The sequence below is a fragment of the Triturus cristatus genome, chromosome 12 (genome assembly GCF_964204655.1).
Source record: "Triturus cristatus chromosome 12, aTriCri1.1, whole genome shotgun sequence".
NCBI classification, from domain to species: Eukaryota; Metazoa; Chordata; class Amphibia; order Caudata; family Salamandridae; genus Triturus; species Triturus cristatus.
The window spans coordinates 585,170,296-585,192,938 of NC_140595.1; the positions used below are offsets into that span (position 1 = coordinate 585,170,296).

The 22,643-nt window shown below is 46.7% G+C and overlaps 1 protein-coding gene across 3 annotated transcripts in view; it reads right to left on the reverse strand.

Moving 5' to 3' along the window:
* The window catches only part of LOC146776322 (polycystin-1-like protein 2), a 508,528-nt gene that overhangs the window by 38,644 nt on the left and 447,241 nt on the right, over positions 1–22,643 (reverse strand). For all 3 annotated transcript variants that reach the window (XM_085637372.1, XM_085637374.1, XM_085637373.1), the window contains one exon: positions 12,761–12,905. In XM_085637372.1, the coding sequence (XP_085493498.1) occupies positions 12,761–12,905 (145 nt within the window). The remainder of the gene's footprint in view (positions 1–12,760; positions 12,906–22,643) is intronic.

The window sequence follows — 22,643 nt, forward strand, 5'->3', positions numbered from 1 at the left end:
CGTTTTCTTGGTTAGTTACATCATTCATTCACTAACACAGATGCTTCAAAGTTGTTTTAAACAAGGATAAGTTTATTACATTCTAAAATGTAACACACTCTAAAAGAATATTTAATAGATACTCGATAGACGCACTATTTTGGGGTCACCAAATTTCATGTGAACATTGCCTCCATCTACATGTTGGTTGTTTATAGGTAGAACGTTTTCAAATGTCCATAAGTAAGCAATCATCTATACATACATTTGGGGCACCTCCATTGGGGTGTGCACAAATTGTGTACAATTATTTTACTTTTTTTTTTTTTTCATATTGAAAAGCTCAATAGACAGTACAATAGCATATGAAGAAGCATGCACATCAGGGATCTATTTACATTGGTTAGGACGTATATCAGGGTGAGGCGGAAACCTTCATACAAACAGGGTGGAATCCACAGAAAAAGGGCATTATTTTCAATCCATTGCAACCTCTCCAGCTTCTGTAGGGCCCACCAGCTCCCCTATAAGCTCGCCATGGCGCCCACACTTTTTCCCATTTCTTGATGCACCCTCTACTTTTGTAGACTGTTTCCTCTGCTCTCTGACACCAATCTATGTCGTTTTCCCAGTCTATCACTGAAGAGGGAAGGGACGTCCCCCATCCCTTAGCAATATTGCGTTTCGTGATCCATATTGCCAACTTGAGCCATATGGTGTTTTATGAGTAGGTGCCATTTTGCATCAAGCGGCACATAATAGTCGTAATCCTGCGCCAAAACTGCGCAATTTTAGGACATTCCCACAGGATGTGTAGAAAAGTGCCCTCACTGTGGCAACCTCAGATGCACTGCGCCCTACCAATCCTACTCAAGAGCGTCGTAGGGTAGTAGGAGCGATGCAAAATCCTGAGCTGGATCAACCTGAAACGCACTTGTATTGCTATTTCCCTCGGACCCTGGAGCGCCTCTTGCCACTCCTTGTCCTCTATATTACCCAGGTCGTCCGTCCAGGCGGCCCTTAAGGCTGCCAGCTGGTCGGCCAGATTCTTCATGAGCTTCCGGTATAATGTTGAAGTTGCTTTCTCCGGAATAGGTTCGATCAACAATCTATCCTCCAAGGGCGAGTGGTCAGGGAGGGAGGCGTCTCCTTTTAACTGAGTCAACAGGGCATGTCTGAGTCTCAAGTAATTAAACCTCTGGGTCTCCACCAACTTCTGCTGTAAATCCTCAAACGAAAGTGGGGCTTCCTCCCTCCACACATCCCCAAGTCTCTCTATTCCAATGTTCTTCCACACTTTGGACCCTTGAAGCGAGGCCACTTCTGTCAACCCTGCACCAGACCACAATGGCGTTCTGCTGGTCAATCTGTTATGCCATCCCAAGGCCCGATTTGCCTCTCTCCAGCATGTCACAACTACCACTGTATGTGGGGGCCAATTGGAAGCATTCTTACGTGAATATAGCAGGTTTTCACAATTCCCTTCTGGCATAGCGTCTCGATCTACCCGGTATGCTGGCTCCTCTCTATCCGAGTATACCCAGTTGTTTATTACAAGCATTTGCGATGCCCAGTAATAGTCGTAGATCTGGTATATCCAGGCCTCTATCATATACCCCCCTCTGCAGTTTGTGTAGTGCTATCCTCGGCGTACCTGCCTGCCACAGCAACTCCCGAGTGTCTTGGGCAATCTTTTTAAAAACCGTCGGCGGGATGGGATACGGGGTGTTCTACAGAATGTACAACAAGCGCGGTAAGGCCATCATCTTGAAAAGGGCTGCCCTGCCCGCTAAGGACAGTGGTAGGGTCCTCCAATGCAGCCCGTCACTCTGGAGTCCCTCCAACTGGGGGCCAAGGTTCCTGTCTAAGAAACAACTGTTGGTTCCGCACTACCTGGATCCCCAGATATTTAAAACCCTCTGTAACTATAGGGGCCATACACCGCATATGTAATCTCGGGGGGTGGGGGGGAGCTATTGGGGCGCCAACGGGAACACCACCGATTTAGCCCAGTTTATAGTGTATCCCGAGTAACTCCCAAATAAGTCAAAAAGGTGTAGCACCCTGGCAATTGAGTGGTAGGGCCTCGCGAGATACAAAAAAATATCGTCTGCATACAACGATACGCGATCCTCCCAACCTCCCGATACTTCAATACCCCAAATCATAGGGTCCCTCCTGATCCAGTGTGCCAAGGGCTTCATGGCCAATGCAAACAGTAAAGGAGACAGAGGGCACCCCTGTCTTGTGCACCTTCACAAGGAAAATTGCCTTGAAAGCACACCATTGACGCGCACTTGGGCCCTTGGTCCCTGATAGAGGAGTTTCACCCACCTGCAGAAACGAGGACCAAAACCCAGCTTTGACAGCACAGCAAACAAATACGGCCATTCAATACTGTCAAAGACCATGGAAGCGTCACGCAACATCAGCACTGAGGACCAGAGGGATCGCGAGTCGTGTGTAGCGCACCATATAATCTACACAAGTTATGCCGGGGGTGAGTGCTTGATGGATTAAACCCAGATCAGTTGACTGGGGGTGAGTGCTTGCAATGTTCAACACTCCGTCCATCATTTCCTTTGGTTTTTGCTTTGTTTGCCATAAGTTGGCAGGGTATGCTCAGACGTGAGTCCCTTGCTCACTTTGCCACTGGATTCAAGCAAGCCTGGCTGAAGACGGCTGAAATGCCAGAAACCGGTCCTAGGAAGCTTGTTTCCGGTCCAGGGAAGACATGGCTTGGCAGTTCGGGCTGGACTGTTCCCATGAGGCACAGGGTCAGACTGATTTGCATATCGCCATGTCTGAACTGGGGTGGCAGAGTGGGCTAAAGAATGGTGATGGATTAAACCCAGATCAGTTGACTGGGGGTGAGTGCTTGTAATGTTCAACACTCCGTCCATCATTTCCTTTGGTTTTTGGTAAGTGTCTGTGGGGCATAAATCCCGACTGGTCTCTATGAACCAAGTTGGTAATAATCGGTATATATCTGTTAGCCAAGGTCTTGGCCAAGACCTTGACCTCAACATTGAGGAGGGAGATCGGCCTGTATGAGCTACAGCGGTCGGGAGGTCTCCCGGGTTTGTGTATTACAACAATAGTGGCCACTCGTTGATCAACTGGTAGCTGTCCGTCTTTTTGTGCCTCCTGCAACATGTTACGTAGTGGCGTCACTATCTTGGAGGCAAAGAACTTAAATAATTCAACAGGAAGCCCATTGGGGCCCGCCGCCTTTCCCACCTACAAGGATCCCAGTGCCGTCAGTAATTCGTCTTCCGCAATCTCTGCCTCTAAAGCCGCCCTGTTGTCTGCAGTGACCACTGGCAGTGAGAAATCCCTCAGGAACTCAACACAGTCACCCTCAGATCTAGTGCTGATGGGCGAATAGACACCCTAATAGTACGAGGCAAACACCTCCGCAATCTCTACACTGTCTACACGGCGAATGCCATCTCCATCTTTGACAGATGCCACCCACGACCTTCCTCTATCCCGCTTCTCAAGTCATACAAGCAACCTGGATGCCTTATCTCCCACGTCGTAGAGGCGATGTTTTATAGCCAATGCATGTGCTCGTGCTGCGCCCTCCACCTCTGCTCTTAGTTTATATTGACGCAGGGCTAAAGCATGACGTGCGTCTGCAACTCCCTGCGCCGTCGCCCTCTGTTCTGTCTGAAGCACTTTGTGTTCCAAGGATTTTATGTATCTCGCTTCTTCATTTTTTTGACCCCTTATAAGTGTCTGAGCTTGTCCCCTAATCACTGATTTATATGCCTCCCATAATGTGCAGTGTGCGTCTACCGTATCTGCATTCTCCCGAAAATACCATTCCGTACCCTCCCGTAGCTTATACCTCAGATCATGATCCCTCAATCTCCATGAGTCTATCTTCGGGAACGCCCCTTTATTCACATGAGGCCCCTGGACCATGACACATATTGGGGAATGATCAGAGATGCCCCGGGCCATATGTTGGGAGGCGGAAAATTCTCCCACCCTGTCGCCCTGTGTGATTAGGTAATCAAGTCTAGATAACGAGCCGTGGCGTGCTGAGTAGTATGTGTACTGCTGTTGTTGTGGGTGCTGTGCCCTCCATATATCCACTAATCCCAGAACAGAAAGGAATCCAAGTAGAAGCCCTTCACTCCTCTGTCCCACTGCTGTGCACGAGCGATCCAGCTCCGGATCTAGAACTGGATTGGCATCGCCCCCAGCCAGAAGCGCGCCCGTCGGGAGTCCTACAAGGATTTTACTGATTGTTGGGAAGCCAACCTTCTGCAGCTGCGGCGGAGCATAGAACGAGCAGCAGTTTATACTCCGTCCCCCCATCTCCCTGCCACAACCACCTAACAGCCAGCATCATCAGACCAAACCCTCGCCACAATAAGAGGGCAGGCAGATCGCATCAGGATCCCTACCCTTCGTGCGTCAGATGTGAATCCCGAGTGGGCCACCAGCCTATAACCCAAGTGATACAACGTTTTATACCTGTTCCCCTTAATGTGTGTCTCCTGCATCAGTACCACGTCTGAGGCATGTCTTTTGATATGTTGGAGGACAAGTGTGCGTTTGATTTTGTTCCCCAAACCATTTACGTTCCAGATCCAGACCGTGACCTGTGTGGGACTCTCCTTTATCCTAGCCATAGTGACAATAATTTGGTCCGCATTTCACTCCCCCGCACCCCATCCCTCCCCTTTGTGCATGTACATAGCCTTTCATTTGGTCTTGAGCTAACAACATCAAAACAAACAAGAACACAAATTAAACAATTCCCCAATCCCCCCCCTCCCTGCAACCCTGCTAGGCTGAGGGCCCGATGGGACCTCTCAATAGAGAAGAATTTAGAAAGATGTTTTGGCTTTAGTTTGTTTAAAATCAGGTCCTCCAAAAAGAGATCCACCGACGGCCCCTCCATGCCCTCCGGCACACCAATTACGTGGATATTGTTGCGGCGGGCTCTACCCTCCTGGTCATCTAGCCGGGTCAGGATGTCCGTCTGGTTCTTGGTCAATTTCAGGATCTGTTCCTCCAGTCGTTTAGTCTTTGATTGTAGCCCGTCAATGTTGTATGCCGCCGAGGTCATCTTATCTGCCATCTTACGGAAATCAGCCCTAAGCAGGTTGACCTCCTCGGTGACTGAGTCCAGCTTCGGTTCTAAGGTTCCTCGGAGCTCGGTTATCCTACAAAGTATACCCTTCAACGAGGGGTCTTGGGCTGGATCCTCTCATTCCTGTCCCGGAGCTCCCCCATAGCGCTTTCCTCACAGCCCATGGCGACAGTATATTTATCTATTTGGTTGGCTTGACCAGGGCAGACACCTTTTGTGCGCCCCATCCAGCTATCCTCAGAGGATACTGCATGGCTGAAAATGCTTGCGATCGCTGTTAGCTTCAGGCTCTGTCAAGCCGGAATGGGCCGGTGATCATTCTCACCACTTTCCTGCCGGCAGACTGAGGGCCTCTTTGTAGCAAACCTCAGGGAGCCCAGAAACTACACTCCCAACTTTGGAGCCTCGTAAGACCACCTAGTATTGGCACCCCCTTGGGGGGGGTCAATCACACACCCCACTACACCAAACGGATGCAGCCTAGACAACGATCAATGGCTGTGTTCGTGGCCCTCAAACTGCGTGGCCAACAGGCTTCTTAGTGTGCCTCCGGAGCCCAATATGTTCACACCCACCGTTTTCCAGCTCACTGCCGCCAGGTGTGCTCCTTGTCAGTAAAATCTCTTACCCCCTCGGGATCGAGTGCTCTCTGCTGCAATTTTAACCCATGGGTCTCCAGGGTGGGCCCAGTCTCTCCCCGCGGGCGTGTCTCAGCTTTCCTGGTGCCCGCGGTTCCCGACACGACGTGAATCGCTGCGGTTGGGGGAAAGACGTAGGGGGGTCCCTCCAACCTGCAATCCCGGCTGTGTCCATGCCACCGGCTCCTCACCGCAGACTTTAGTGGGCTACCAATGGAACTCCGGTGTGACCGCTGGGTCTACCGCACACGAAGCTGTGCCCTCTGTGTCACGTTACAGCACCGGCGGGGGTTCATCTCAACGCCGCTCCATACACGGCCGTGCAGGCAGCTCCAATCCCCCATCAGCTGCTTACAGCGGATCCCAACCGCACCGGCTCTTCTGCGGTCGGGCCCTGCGCCAGCTCTTGTGGCCACCGTATGTGTCCACGGTTTACTGCGCAGCTGGGCTGCTCGAAACTCGCTGAAAATGTCACTGCTAGCTCCCGGCCCACTCCGCTACGCCGAGGGCTCACCAAATGTCGGATTATGCCGGATTTAATGGGGCAACCACTGCATGGCTAACGCAGCTCACTTAGCCTGCGGCTATCTTAGCTGGTTGCTAGCCACGCCCCTCAATTATTTTACTTCTGATCTGCCATTGCTCTCGGAAAGTGACTACAATTGCGAACTGTGTAATTTTTTTCTAGCTAAAGACTAAACAAATTGCATGCTTTCAACCATTTGCAATTTGTACTTTCTTCTGTGGCACCTCTAGAAATATCATATTGCAATATTTCATCCTATTTTTTTTGGAAGGCACTGCGCACCCCTGTCAATTGCCCCAGTGCACCTTGATGGGGTACAGGTAGCTGGCATGTGCAAGGACGAGCTTGATTAGCGTCTGTGGCTATGATCTTCAAGCAAGTGGGTGACACTACCTAAAAGAGCAAATGGAATATCCTTAGTGGGGAGTCTTCTTTGAGACATAGTGGACGATAGGCAGGTCTTAGGCATCTGACCAGGTATGTGTGATAGAGTGAACTTAAAGCATATCTCTGGATTTTCGCAGCTCATCGAGGTAAAAGATCTTTAGTTATCTGCTCCCGAGAAGAGTTCGGACGTTAAGCGTTTGTGGATGTTGAGGAGGACAATTTGGACTCTCAGGTGAACATGGAGGTTAGTCCTGAGGAACAAGTCAAAGATGTGGAGAAAAGGCTGAGACAAATGTTTATGTGGCTGGGTGGATGGCAATTATTTATGAGTGTCTGGCTTCCAGCCTCAGGATTGTCAGTAGTGCCATATGAGTTAGTCATCAGGTACTGAATTGTGATATCTGTCCAATGAGGAGCCAGCATCCTCTCTTAATGATGGAAATTATTTTGTTGGGGATGCTCATTCCCAGTATGGGGAGTCAGGGAGTGTCGTTCTGGATCCTTCATATTTTGAAAGGTCTCTTTTTTAAGAGTCTGGTGTAGAGAGTGTTGCAGCTGTCTAGTCTGGCTGGATACCCTGTAGCTGGTGAAGGTGCTCGTATGAGATCTTCATGGTTGCGTTGACATGAGTAAATACTATGAGCCTGTCAAACACCATACTCAATTTTGCATACATTTCAGACCAGTGATTTAGGTGGCTTTGGTGCATCAGAGAGGTAGTTGAGGGGTGTGCTCTACTGGACAAAAGAGGCTGCCGGACTTCAGGCTATTAAAACAGAGACTTTTGACCATGCATTCAATTCTGGAATTGCTTTAGGCAGTTTACCATATGACATGAGTTTCAAGCTCACTCTTATAGTCCGAGGTAGATCTGCATTTCATCACGGGTAGTAGTGCGCTTTAGAAATCCTGTTTTCATTTAATTTCCAAATTGGCCATGTAGGTGTTGAAGAAAATCGGTGAGACGATTGATCACTGAAGCACACACCAATTGATGTTGATGACTGCTAATACAAAGGATGCCAGGCTGATGTGTTGTTTGTGGTTGTACAGGAAAGTAGACAAGCATTGGCATAGCCAATAGGTCTCGCTTTTGGGACCTTATAAGTATATTTACTTTTGCTATAATCGCGGCACGTAAAGCGCGGGTGGCGCGATTATAGCAAAAGTAAAGAAATAGAAAAAAACATCTATTTCTTTACTTTTGCTATAATCGCGGCACTCGCGCTTTACGTGCCACAATTATAGCAAAAGTAAACATACTAATAAGGTCCCAAAAGCAAGACCTATTGGCTATGCCAATGCTTGTTTACTTTTAGCGCAGGGGAGGGGCCCTACGAGATTCCCTTGCGGGAGCGTGCGACCATATGGCGCTGCGCGCTCTCGCAAGGAAATCGCCAGATGGGCACGCGTTGCCATTGCAAGCAATGCAACGCGTGCACGTTTTTGTTCCCAAAGCTGTGCCAATGGCATTAGGTCTCTCTCCAAGCAGCGCATGCGCGCTGCGTAGGCGAGACCTAAAAACCATGGTATGACAGTTCCACCAAATCTGGTGAGTGAAATAAGGCAGTTGTTCACCACATTCAGTATCAAATGTTTCCAAGAGGTCTACTAAGTATGGTTAGGTCCCTATGCAAGATGTGTATTATCCGGTGGCAGAGAGTTGACCAATGGCCAGGATTTGAAATGGGGAAAGGTTTTAAGGGTCAAAATTACTTTTTTCATGAAAGGAAGGATTATTGCATGGCTGTGTTTGCGAAAAACACCTCTTGTGGTGAGTGAGGTTTTTATGAGGCTGGTGATGGAAGAAGGGGAAATGGAGCTATGATAATACTGATAACCTTTCTGTTATGTATGTGTGTGGCACAGAAAATTAGAAGAGCTCTTAGAAATGTAGACAGTATGGGTTCAGGTTTTGAAATGTTATAGAAGTGATGGTGTACCAACTTTCTAGTAGCATTGATCTGAAGCAGAAATATTATGTCTGGAAAAAACAATACTTCCAAAGCTCCTCAACCTATTCACTTCATTAGGATGGATGAAATAATTGCAATGTTTTTGTGGAAGAGGATTTCTTGGGTGGCTTAGATTAAGGAACATTCTTTGACAGGGTTTTCTGTGATGGAGCTGGCAGTGATGACAAAAAGGACTTAGTCTATTGATGCACTTACCAATGCCAAGGTCACTTCTGACAAGGAAACTGTAGACATGGAGAGCCAGTAATGTTGAACCTTTCACCCTCTCCCCTGTCTTACGTGACCTGTAATCAGAGCGGATTCTACCTCTGCCTCATTTTACTAGTGAAACCTTTCATAATTTCACATTCATCTGCATCCCTGCAGGATAAATCACCTTCATGTGGATACTGAAAATAAATGTCCTTTTTGGCCACATTTTTTACAGTACTTAAACAACGAGTTATGTTGTAGTGAAGTAGCTCTGAGGCAGATGTGTATATTATTTAGCGTTTAGTATTTATAATCCTGAAATGGCCACACAACCTGAAATTTAGGTTTTGCTGACTGAAGAAGCCTGACAATCAATGAAACTATGAAAAACGCAAAAAGATAATCATTTTCTGATTTATCTTTCTTTCAAACAGAGGAAATTCCCAAGTTAAACTGTCCGAGTTGAAGCTGAGGACTCCCTCGACTGACATGACATGAGATGAAAGAATCTGAAGGTGGCCGTCAGCAGGCTCGGACTGGCTTACAGGGCAATATGGCAGTGGCAAAAATGTATTCTGTCTCCCATATCTTGCAAAGCACTTGTACCGCATGCGAGTTCAAAACTGCTCGATTTGCAACTTTTTAGGTCGAGCATACTTTAGTATCTACTTATATGTGTATGTACTTTGTTGGCTCTGGAGATCAGCCCCAGGACTTGTCTACTTCCACTAAGGGACTTTTTTTCTGTTCAACTGCCTCTATTTAACTGTCATGATAGAAAACGACCAGTAGAGGTCAGTAAAATATCAGAATTGCTGTCTGCTTGTTCAACTGCCTCTATTTAACTGTCTTGATAGAAACCGACCAGTAGAGGTCAGTAAAATATCAGAACTGCTTTCTACTGAGGGACTTTATTTTTTTTATTTTTCTGGCAACTACCTCTATTTAAATTTCTTGATAGAAAACAACCAGGGAGGAGCCAAGATGGCGACCGGGACGACAGCGTAGATTCCCGGCTCCGTGAACCTCCGCATCCCGCACGGATATCCTGCATGAGATCCTTATTCTGCGCTACGAGATCGTGTTCGTAAACGAAAGTGGCAACCGATCGTGTGACTTTGAGGTTTCTGACTGCCGTACCGCCGGAGAAATCAGCGGTTGAACTTTGCGGCCCGTGCGGTCCCGAAGCCGGGACCTCGAGTGGACGCCTTGGCCGGGCGGCAGTTTAACAACAGCGGCCTGTGGTGACTGGGTGGAGTCGGTCCGCCGGAGTGGTGCTCCCCTCGGCCTGCATTTTGCTGTGGTCGCTCCCCCCTGCTGAGCGCTGCGGACCGAGGACATGCCCGGGTGTGCAATTCTCGGATTCTGTGGTGTTTGCCCCTGCCTTTGACGGTGAGCTGCCCGGACGCCGTCCCTGGCTCGCCCTGATCCTTGCGGGCTGCTCCCGGCTTTTCGCGGGAGCTGGTCCGTGGTGGAGACGACGGTTGCCCGTGACCGCGCAACGGCTGAATCTGTGCCTGCCCCAGGATCCCTGTCTTCAGCGACGTGGCCCTTGAGGCGTTGGTCCCGGGGTCCTGGCCCCAATACGAGTCGGGCCTTCCCAGCGGCCATTTTGTCACTATGCAGCCTACCATCCTGTCCGCTGGGACGCAGCGGGACTGGGGGTGTGCGACGGTCGGGAGTGTGGCAGAGCGATCGGAGAGAGCTGCTCTGGGGTACGGCGACCTCCTGGAGGCTCTTGGTGCCCTTCATTACTCCTTGGCTCATGGCGCCGGGGTCCTGGGGAGGAAGCTAGATGGTGTGGTATCAGCGTTGGGACAGTGGCGGCATGCTGGTCCACAAGTACACAGTGGCTTTCCACACTGCACACAGGAGGAAGATGTTGCGGCCCCCCCCCCGCGATTAGTGTACAGCCGGACACTCCGGACAGTATGCTACCGTGTGGTCGGCTAACTGTGGGCTTGATCTGCTCCGGAGGTATTGGACCTGAGCGGAAGATGGTGGCCTTGTCCCGTGCGCGGTCTCCGGCGGCCCAGGGACGATTCCAGCAACGTGTGTCTCATTTGACTGCTTCAGCCTGTCTGGACCTTGTGTGCAGTGCAGATCCTGGGGCAGCACTGGAAAAGACGCCCCTCCATGGAGCGGTCCGTGCTGATGCTCAGAGACTTCCACCCCACCTGTGTGCGTCGCTTCCCGACTGTTTTTGGACACTCCTGTACCTTGGGACATCGGACATGGTGCTGGGTCGAGGGGCAGGCATGGGCAGAATCGCAAAGAGCGGTCAAGGCTGAGGCTGATCCGTCGGGAGTGGTCACCTAGTAGACAGGCGGACTCATGGTTGCGTGCTCTCATGATTATTCGCATAGTTGGTGCATAATGCTCCCCACTCCCCCCCCTTTTTTTTTTTGATATGATCAACTTGGTGCTGCTAATTGTTTGCTGTGGGGAGACTTCACCGTGCGGGAGGGAGAAGCCGGGGGTATGTTTTGAAGGCCCTCCTCCAGTTTATTACATTCTCTCCGCCCCCCGTCTGGGGGGGCTCTTTCTTACTCCTTCTTTCCCTGTCTCTTCTATATTTCGGGTCTAGTTCCAGGGCGACAGGCACACTGCTGGGGGGTGGGGCCATACTCATTTGCAGAGGTGCAGGGTGGGGGGATGGGGGAGGGGACTCTTTAGTCTTTATCTCTTTTTCCATGGCCTCCTTTTTCTTCTCTGTTTCTTTTTGCTTGTTTTTCTGGGATCAGCGCGGTACACTCCTCTTATTGTGAATCGTTTGCTCTTAATGTGTGCCACAGTTTCCGGGGGTTTCGCTGGGCTTTAGGTACGGGGACCTGTAGGCGCAACTATCTTTGATATTTCTCCCCATCCGTACTTTCCCGTGTCTGCGCCATTGATTCAATGTATTGCTGCTTATTGCTTACGTCTCTTATCCTTGCCCCTTATCGCTGTTGGGAAATTGTTTGGCACCTGATCCTACTGTTTTGTTTTATTATAAAATGAAAAACCCTTTCTCTCCTGGTGTCCTACCTGTGCGGCTCATTGGCCGGACTATATTGTATTGTAGACTTTGCTTTCCGAGGTGCCGCCTGTGTTTACATTTGCCTTTATTGTTCTGATTGCTTGGCGGCCGGCCCCGGGGGGTTGTAGGCCCATACGTGTAAATGATTGAAACATCAATAAAGGTTTTTCAAAAAAAAAAAAAGAAAACAACCAGCAGAGGTCAGTAAAATACCAGAATCACTTTAGCATTGTCTAGATTCCAGTCCATTGAAATTGTCTTCCACAAGCACCTGTAGACAATGATATTTTTTTTCAAATCTTGTATTTTCAGTGATATGACCACCGAAGGCCCTGATTTTATATTAAAAACAGAGCTTTGGACTATACCATTTCCCGCTGAAAGGCAATATTTCTCTCCATGTGTTCCCATACCTGGCGTGTCACGTAGTTTGGTGCTTACTTTCCCTCCATGTTAAAGAACAGTAGATGTTTCAGCACCCAGGCTAATGTGCTGCATAGCTAAATACATATAAGGTCCCAAAGGCAAGAACGATTGCATTGCAAATGCTTGTTTAAGTATGTGATTCGTGAAGGGGTCCACTTGCATTTTGGTGTTCTGGCCTATTTTCTGTCCCAGTTTGACCCTGGCCGTCAGTGAGTACAGCAGCTGAACAGGCAAAATGGGGTGGGCATGCTATTGTATTAAACATATTATATTGCAACTATGTTAAAACTGTGCCAATAATTTCCAGTCTGATGATGGGGTGTTATTCAAAGTGTCTGCACACTGTAGTAACTCCATATTACTCCTCACATTGTTGCAATACCACATACTGTAATACATGCCCCTACCTATGGAATGAGGAAGACAACAAGGAGACCTGAGGATACAAAGTAGTAAGAGAAGTCATGACACCAGGGCACAACGGGAGAAGGGTTGTGTGCTACTCACTGCCTGCATCTCGCTGGCTCTGAAGCATCTGCTTCACGAGCTGCAGTAGGCTTGTTACATCTGTGGAGGTCTCCAGCTGTTTCTCCAGGTCTGGCAAGTGATTTCTAGTAGCCTTGCTTAGGGACCGAACCAGTCGCTCTATACTCTAGTGAAGCAGGCAGTAGAAAAGAGAAAGAGGCACAATGTTACAATATTCAGTGATTGGCAAACCATCCAGTACACAACTTATAGATACAGGCATACAGTGCACAAATGGAGCGGGCACATATTTAAGGAGTGTCAAAGATGCTAGCTGACAGGTAGGCCTTATCCAATAATTTGTTTTTATTTCAGCTAAAGCACTCTCTGGGTATGTTGATTTGTTATCCCAGAGCTTGTTTGTTCATTGTTATTTCCTGCTGTGAGTAAGTACACCAGCCTGCATGCAAACATGAGCTGCAACCTTAGTAAAAAAGTCCCTGAACATGTTCAGAGTCTTTTACCTAAAATCTAATGTTGCAAAATTCTGGTGTAGGACATGCACCAGGAGCCATTAATATGTTCACTAGACACTTTCATTTTGTTTGCCGAGAGCTGCATAGCATCTGAAGGGGGGGGGGGGGAGGTTGCACATTGGATTAATGACATCCACTGATGTCCTTTTTAGAATATTCAGGGCAAGAAAGATGATTCTTGTGAGTGACAATATCATTGAGAGTTTACAGGGGAAAGCAGCAGGTTGTCGAAGGCTGGCTCGCCCAATCAGGTATACTGTTGAGACACTCTGGCCTTGAAGATCCCAGGTTCTGTTACTCATGAGGGTGACCACGGACTCGGAGATTCAGGGCTCGTACCTAGTTGCTCTGGCCTTTTTGTCAGAGAGATGCCTGAGTGAATGGTCAGGATCCAATGTGGATTCAATATCAATGTAATGCCGTTATGGTGAGAGTACTGGGAGATGGTAGGAGGAACAAAAGAGTTAATGTGATAAGTGAGTGAGGAGAGAGGGTTAATGAATCCTTCTGACAGATGGCGGCAGGACGAGTTAAACTTAAGTCTTTCGGGTAGCCTACATTTCAGAAAAGTAAATATAAGGCTAGTACAAACGTCAGTATTTCCACCTTACAGAAAAACTGCACCCATCCTAAGTAAATTTACACTTCAGCAGGTAATTCTGCTTGCACCCAGGCTACTGCATTTCTCTGATCCGGAAGCAGAGTGTGAGTAGCTATTCCATAAAATAGCAAAACATTTAATGTCAATGCAAATAACCAAAAAGATCCTAGGATTCCATGGAAAGATAATGTTCTTGTGGGAACCACGAATTACAGATAGTTTATCAAAACCTAAAGGGAGAAACAAATCTTTATTTTCTTAAGTATTTATTATTAAACACATAGTTATAGAAGTTTATGGGACACCAGGAAACTTCTACTGAGTCCTGCCTGTAGGTTTCTCTTAGCACCAGCCTCCTTATGTCTCTTCTTGAATTTGCTCTTTCACCTTTCCGGCTCCCTAGTTATGGTATGATCTAATATTAGGACAATGATGAAATAAACTTTTATGCCTTTAGATAGACTTTATTTCTTTATATCATGACATTATTAATTTAAACCATACATGAATAACAGTAAAATCACATGAAAAAAGCCACACGGTCTTAAAAAAAAAAAGTGCAAATACTAGCTAATAATAAAGTGCTACGTGTACTTGGAATAACCACAATAAGAGAACCAAACTATACATTTTTGACGATAGTGATTGATTCAAGACACGTTCTTACAAAAATGTTGTGTCATCCATGCCAAGTTAAAAATCATTAAAAGTGGAAAAGAGCCAATTATATCAAGTTTTTGGGAAAAATACATTATTGGTGGCGTAATTAAATAATACAACTAGGAAATACTAAGAAACCAACAACATTGTAAAGTGCATAATGGTAATCAAATCACTTGGTCTACAGTGGGGTTGAGACCTCATTCATCGTTTGCTCTACAAGAGCCATGAATTTAACAAACTGCACTGCCATGGGTAGATGTGTAATCTGTAAACATGTCATCACCGACTGCGTGCAAGAGCGGAGCCCCAGTTTTTTAAAGTGGGGTTTCAAAAGGGCATGCCTCTCTTGTAGTAGCTCTGGGCATAAACAAACTATTTAGGACACAGTTTTCTTATGACTGTTGCAAAGTCTACAAGTCAGTAACCCTTTTGGATGTTTTTCAGTATTGGCCACCCTACTATATGAAAATTCAACAATTTATACTTCAAAATTCTTGAGAAAGTACAGCTCAGAATTGGTGGGGCCCTATGTTCCTGTAGTCATTTAAGATCATGCGGGCATGTGTGAGTTTTAACAACAGCTGCTTGTCCTCCACCCACGACTGTCGCTGAATACTTATGGTGAGCATTCATTTGGAAGAAGGAAACAACAAAGGAGTAGACCATAAGTTCTTCATCTTCGGGAACGTGTGGCTAACTTTATACCTAAATTCTTAATTTCCATCCATCGTTGGATTTCTAATCGTTGGATTTCTAATTAGTTTTCATTGGCTGCTTCTAGTATGAAATAGGTTTTTACAAATCATTATTGACTTTCAAAGGATTGTCTTATTGAATCAAATTCCAGCCTTATCTGGACTGGGAAACTGTACTTCGGGAGCCTAATGACTTCTCTATGTAAGTTAATGAGAAGTTGATCCAAGAGCTTGGCTGCCATCCCTGACAAGGCTTCTGACCCATATGTAATGGTTGGCAATAATTTAGCACATATGACTTATTGTTGGGTCAAATGTTGGTCCCCAGAGTTTTTATGAGCTCTTTCTGAGGCAAGAACATTCAATGACTGTCAAATACTACCCCAAATACTTGTACTTTGTTACTCTTAAACTGAGGTACCATTTATATTCCAGGCTCCTGGCTTTCTAATTTTCCGTCCCATGATCATGTCTTTTGTTTTCTCTATGTTTATAGTTCTTCCATTAAGTACAATATTACCATGGAGCTTAAGAGTCTCTGTAGCCCGATCCTTGTGTGTGAAATCAACAAAGCGTCATTTGCATAGAATAAACATGGGATTGACTTTTCATCAAGTTTCAGGGCATGTGCATTTATGTTCTCCGGTTCTAAACATAGGTCTGCAATATAGATATTAACCAGTGTCTGTGCTAGGACACAGCCCTGCTTTAACCCAACTGTTGAGTACATTTTACATGCAACCCTACTACCATCTCCTGTTTTTACCTGGAGCCAAATATCTGTATAGAGCTGCATAATGTTTTCAGGAGTACCCGAAGGGATTCCCAATTGGTCAAGTTTCTCCCATGAACGGCGTCTAGGGACAGAGTCAAAAGCAGCTTTAAAATCTACAAGGGGAGGTAGAGCATGCTTTAACTAAGCCTCATTGTTTGTTGTAACTGCTTTGACTATGCGTTCAAAAACTCTGTATTGATCGTCCTTGTACAGTGCTTTGGATAAAAACGACATCCTAAATACATAAGGGGAGAGGAGTTGGCCTAACGGCTAGGGCGGTCGAATCCAAACCTGGCGAACCGGGTTCGAGTCTCGTGAAGGACGCGCAACATCCTGTGATTCTGGACAAATCACTTAATCTCGCCATGCCTAACAAAAATTAATGTGTCCTCATGTAAGGCAACTGGTGCTCGTGTAAAGCGCTCTGATACCCGATACCGTCGGGTCACGTTCGCGCTATATAAAACTCTGTAAATTAATAAACAATAAATACAAATAAATAACTATATCGAACAGTCATTCACGGCTGCCTAGAAGCTAAACAGATGCACCAGTTTTGATGGCGGACTTTCTTGGATGAGGTCAAACTTTGGAGCAGATTACATAAAAGAGCTATTGTGATGTCACACATAGTTAAAGAGTTATTGTTCTGTCCATGTGAGCTGCTGTGTAAAGTTTAGACGCTTTAAATAAAAAAGATATTGTTTTCTGCAGTATTTTAGTCGATATAGACAAAATGGATCATTTTAGAGAGACACTGGTGTTCTGGTAAGTTTGTTCACATGTTTAAAAGAGCATTTGCAGCACACTGCATGTAGACTCCCAGGTAAATTCCCAAGCAGTCCGGTTCTCTTTCAGGTGCCTGAAGAACTCAGGTTGCTGACTCTCACCACTGCTGCAAAACAACTCGGAATAAAAAATACTTACTTTTGCGCCTGTGGCTCTTATCTTAGTCCCTTTGGGATACTTCAGTCTAAACAGCTTTGCCACTTAATGGGCATATTTAAATTGGCTTTGGGTATTTTCAAATGGGTTTCGAGTACATTTTCTCAACTACATTTTCACTATTATGATTGATAGGATCTTTCTCTTGGGAGTGTGGGGGGGGTGGGGGGGGGGGGGGGTGACCAGCATCACTCCCACCATCAGGCCTCCCCCTCGCCAGCCATTTGAAAACAGAACAACTTTGATTACTAAGAGGTCATGAACAAAACAGAAAAAAAGAAATTCTAAATCACACCAACCCTAAATTGGAGAAAATCACACTTGAGGATAGTATGTATTATATGTGACAGTCTTTGGTGTGGTCTTCCCCCGAACATTTTGCCTTTTCCTGTTTTCTCAATTCAGTTTTGTTGGTATTAGGTCTGCTAACCAGTGCTCAAGTGCTTGTGCTCGTTCCATAAAATATGTTAACATTGGTCTACACCTGATTGGCACAATACACTTATTTATAAGTCCACAGTATATGGTACTACATGTACCCAGGGCCTGCAAATTAACTGCTAATAGTGGGGCTGCAGCACTCATTGTGCCACCCATTAAAGTGGCACTTCAAAACATGTAGTGCAGTTTTAAAGTGCCAATTAGATATGGGAAAATAATATTTTGCAAGGCCTAAACTTTCCTTTTTAATACATTCACCCCTAAGGTAGGCCCCAAACAGCCCATAGGGCAGGGTGAATTGTATTTAAAAAGTTGGACATGTGTTAAACGTCTGAATTAATTTTTCACTATTGCAAGCCCCATCTCCCATTGGATAAAATAGGGATACCGTATTACATTTAAGAAGTGATAGGTTTTGATTGGGAGCAGAAAGGGATGTCAAGTTTGGACTCAAAATAATTGTAATTTCAAATCCTCTTATATGCTTAAGTCGCATTTTAGATTACAATTTAAAAAATTACATTATTAGCAAGTTGGCATTTTTCCTGACCAAAAGTTTATAAGGCCTTTGAGATTCCAGCTGCTTGGGACTGTTAATGGCTCCCCAATAATAATGTGCACTGGGCCCACACAGTGAACAATAGGGGACTAAGTGTGGGCAGGATGGGCCATCATGCCAGTATGGCTGGGGTGAAGTTATTCCGTGGCCCACTTACATTTCATAGGGCCTTGCCTATAGCACACACAAAGAAACCTAACACTAATTGTTTGTGACCCAAGACTTCTTGGAGGCTCTGCAGGCCTAGGAAGGAACTTTCCAGAACTAGATGTGGGGGTAGCCTAGAAGATTCCCCCGATTTAAAGGCTGGCACCAGGTATAGATATTGGACCCTCAGCATACCTCTTTTGTACACTTCTGGACCTGCAGACATCACAGAACAAGAACGGTCTTGTTCCCCAGAGGACTGCCCTGATGTTGGAGGCCTGCCTTGTTCCCCAGAGGACTGCTCTGTTGCTTGAGGCTGCCCTTCCCTCTAAGAAGTAAGACTAGATCTGCTCCCTTCTTCCCAGGCTAACTGAAGTGACTACAAGGCTCAGTTGGTTGACCTTCTGTTCTGAGGTACAGGGAAACAACAAGATCCTGAGGCCTCCCTGCAGCTGTCCAGCTGACCTGCTGCAATTGGACCTGAAACTGCACCTGCCTGAGCTCTGCTGGCCTCTGCTAAAGTGAGTCCCTGAACCCCAAGAGATGCCTCCCTGGGTCCTTATCCCTAGGCTGGCATCCAAATGCACTCCTTTTTGAAGAAAGGAGAAATCCTGAAGATTTTGGGCTCTTCATGACCACAAACGGCCTGTTTGAGCTGAGACTCTGCTGCCTGTGACAACCAAGACTGCCAAAGCCAAGCTCCAGCAACAACGACCGACCGAATCTTCACCATACAGTCACAATCGTCGACGACACCAGGCCTGCTCTTCACGCTATAGTGACGACCATCTGCAATGCCAGTCAGTCAGTCAGAAAGCTTTATTTCGATAATAAATTGTATCATAAAAGCATAGACATACAAACATAAAAGGTACAATTCATCGAAAGAGCGACATTTATAACAAATAGCAATGATAATAAAAGTGCTCTCAATCTAGTAACTTAGTGACTTATCTAAAAAGGTTACAGTAGCAGAAGTTTAAAAATTTAAAATATAGATAAAAGATCATTTCACATGTGAGAAAAGACAGGAGAAAAACGTTGTACAGAATCATGTAGTAGGACAAGGGAGTTTACTTCTGATGATCCATGACCACCCCAGGAATTTGGCCATGGCACAGACTAGCACTAGACTGGTGTCTGATCGTAATATGCATAGTGCCACACGGTAGTTTGGTATGCCCAGGAGACGGCAAGCAGGACCTAGCCATCTTCTTCTAGGGTTTTTGTACGCTGGGCATTCGAACATGATGTGGGCCGTGCTTTCAACCTTCCCCACACAATTCAAACAAGTGTCCGGAGTCTAGTGGGGGGGGCTTCCATTTGCTAGTAAACTCTCGAGTTGGGAGTGTCTCGAATCTAAACTGTAGGTACAATGATCTATCCCTTGGTTTCTGCACAAATTCAAGATAGGGCTCAAAGCTAACAATCTGTTTGTGAATGTAAAAGACTTCGGTTAGCCTGCCCATATTAGGATTGCTGAGATCCTGATGGTCAATCCATGCCCAGTAAGCTCTTTTGAGGTCTGCCTTGCTCACGGGGGCTCCATGCTCCCAGGCTTCTTTAAGACCAAGCTGATTAAAAGACTTTTTGTTGTTGCGGAGCCAGCTTACTTTGTGAGAGCCCAAAGAATTCCATAATTTCTTTTAGGCCCTCAGTGTATTTAGCTAGCTCCGGAGTACGCCAAAGGCGAGCCCAGAATAACAAAGGGCGTAGCCTTGCCATATCCTTAACCCCTTCAGCGCTGCGCGGATTCCCCCGCGGTGCTGAAGGGTTCGAGCGCGGGCGGGGCCATGACGGAACGGTTCCGTCATGAGCACAGCTCAACCGATGCTCATGACGGAACCGTTCCGTCATGAGCATGGAAGGGGTTAATCGAGCGCCTGCCTAGATCGCTAAAGACTGGTTTTAGTGGGGTACCCCTTGGCAGAGAGACCAAGTCTCTCAGAAATGTATTCTCGGACAGGGTAATTTCATGGAGATTATCGTATCCCCATAGTTCGGCTCCATACAGCGCCGAACCAACTGCTTTAGCCTGATAGATCACTAATGCGGGAGTGATTGGCTTGCTCTTCGAGGAGCGATGTTCTTTAGCAATGGCCCCCGTGGCTCGTTTGTGATTGAGCAGCATCTTGTTAATATGGGGTCTCCAGCTTAAGCTGTCACAAATTCTAATTCCGAGATAGTCGAATAGTTTGACATATTCCAAAGGGGCTCCATCGAACATGATGGTGATGCTGGGTGATCTGTGCGATTTAAAAGAAAGAAGCTTGGTCTTTAGTGTATTAATGGTCAGACCTCTCAATGTGCAGAACAGATGGAATCTATCCAAAAGCTTCTGTAGCCCTGCTGGTGTCTTAGAAATCAGGAGGGTATCATCCGCAAAGAGGAGGGTGGGGACTCTTTCGCCCGCCAGGGCAGGGGCATCAGCTGGTATGTCTTGCAAAAACTTCACCACTCCGTTCACAAATAGGGAAAATAGGGTGGGTGCCAATACACAGCCCTGGCGGACTCCTCTGTTAACTGAGATCTTTTCAGTTTTCTGGGCCTGGGTTCCCCACCTCACCTGTGCAAAATTACCCTCATGAAGTCGGACCAAAAGGTCAAGGACGGGGGTGGCACTCCCATGTCCTGCAGAACGGACCAAAGGCGATCACGAGGGACCAGGTCGAAGGCAGACTTGAGATCTATAAAGGCCAGGTGGAGACTGCCCCTACCGATCAAGACAACCTTCCAGTATAGCAATAACAGCCTGAAGACCTGGTCGATCGTGCCCGTGTTTGGTCTAAACCCAGCCTGATAGTGCAACAGAATATTGTTCTCATTGGCCCACAGTAAGATGCGCTCCAACAGGACCCTGCCAACCACCTTCTGGCTAACGTCAATAAGACTTATTGGTCGGTAGTTGGCAGGGTCCTCCCTGGAACCCTTTTTGAATATTGGTATTACCTCTGCTCCTTTCCATGACTCAGGGATGGGTGATCCCTTAAGAAATGTATTGAGCAAGATAGTAAAGTACGCAGCCCAGTGTTTGGAGTCGGAACGAAACAGGTCGCCAGGAAGGCCATCAGGGCCTGGGGCTTTAGCTGGGACTAGTTTGTTGATGGCAGTCATGGCTTCCACCTCCGTAAAAGGATCATAGCTCTCATGAATAGGATCTGTCATGATGATATGAGAAGAGGCCCTAGAGCTTTGGGTGTCCTCACTAGAATAAAGATTAGAAAAATGAACAAACCATTCCTGGTTTGTAATATGATTCAGAATTGTGTCAGGCTCAGAGTCTCTTGAATATCTACAAAGATTCCAGAATACAGTCCCATCTCTGGCTAAACTGGCGGTTTTCAAGGCCAACCAGTGGGATTCCTCCCAGGCAGACTTAGCTTTAGTTACGGCCTTTCTATAATTCAATCTAGCAGATTGAATTAGGCAGCAATTCCTGGTTTTGACAGCGGTTACAAGCTTTTTCTTGCTGGTCCTGCATTCAGAATTATACCAGGAACCAGGCGATTTACGTTTGTTAGATTTACCAATAGAAGATGCTGTCATAAAAAGTGACCCTATCGACTCGGCTGTAGCTGTGTGGATGATCCCAGCCCTTAAACTCCCATCGGGTTCATCGCAAGCTCGCTTGAGTTCAGCGGTTTTTGATAGCAATATCGCTTTTATGGATATAAGTTTTTGCTCATCTAGTGCGATTTTGGGCCATTTAAGGTATCTTTTACAGTTCGATGGGGTAACTTCTTTAGTAGACATGACGGGGCAGGGGTCAAAAGTTGGTTGATCGAGGGGCCAGGGTCTCTTCAGTGTCAAGGACAGGGGATTGTGGTCACTGTCGATGGTGGGGACTATGGCCAAATCCACTGCGTGTCGCCATAATCTGCGATCGATCAAAATGTAATCGATTCAAGATGGGCTGGAAATTCTGTTAAAAGTGAATGCTCCATGGAGATCAGAGGGGAGCCGACCATTGGCAGCTCTCAGCCCAAATTCCAGAGTTAGGGCGTTCAATTGAATTGCCACCTGCGTCCACCTCTTAACTGGAGGGACCGTCAGGGGGGGTTTACCCTGTTTGGCATCTTCCTCTTCCACCTCTAGTATGTCTTCAGATGCGAGAGGCTCATAGATGCAGTTCAGATCTCCAGCCACCAGAATAAATGAGTTTGGAGGACAAGAGAGGAGCTCCTCTTCCAAGGTGGTGACAATGGATGACTTGGTTCCTCCTTTGGTGCCTCTAATATATACATTGAAAAGCTCGATAGTGGGCCCCCCTTTTGGCCCTCTCAGGGTTACATGCATCACATCTGGGGAGGAATTTTGTATAAGACAGACTCTACAGGCAAGGGCAATGTTTATCCATATCATGAGGCCTCCCGAGGGACGTCCTCGGCTGGTAGATACTGCAGGGACACAGTAGCAAGTGTAGCCTGATTTATATAAAGGTGTTAGACTCCAAGTCTCTTGGAATATGCAGATATCATGGGTTACGATAAAGTTGTTCCAATCCGGCAATGTAAGCTTAGCTTTCAGGCCGGCGATGTTCCATGAGATAATTTTAACATCAGT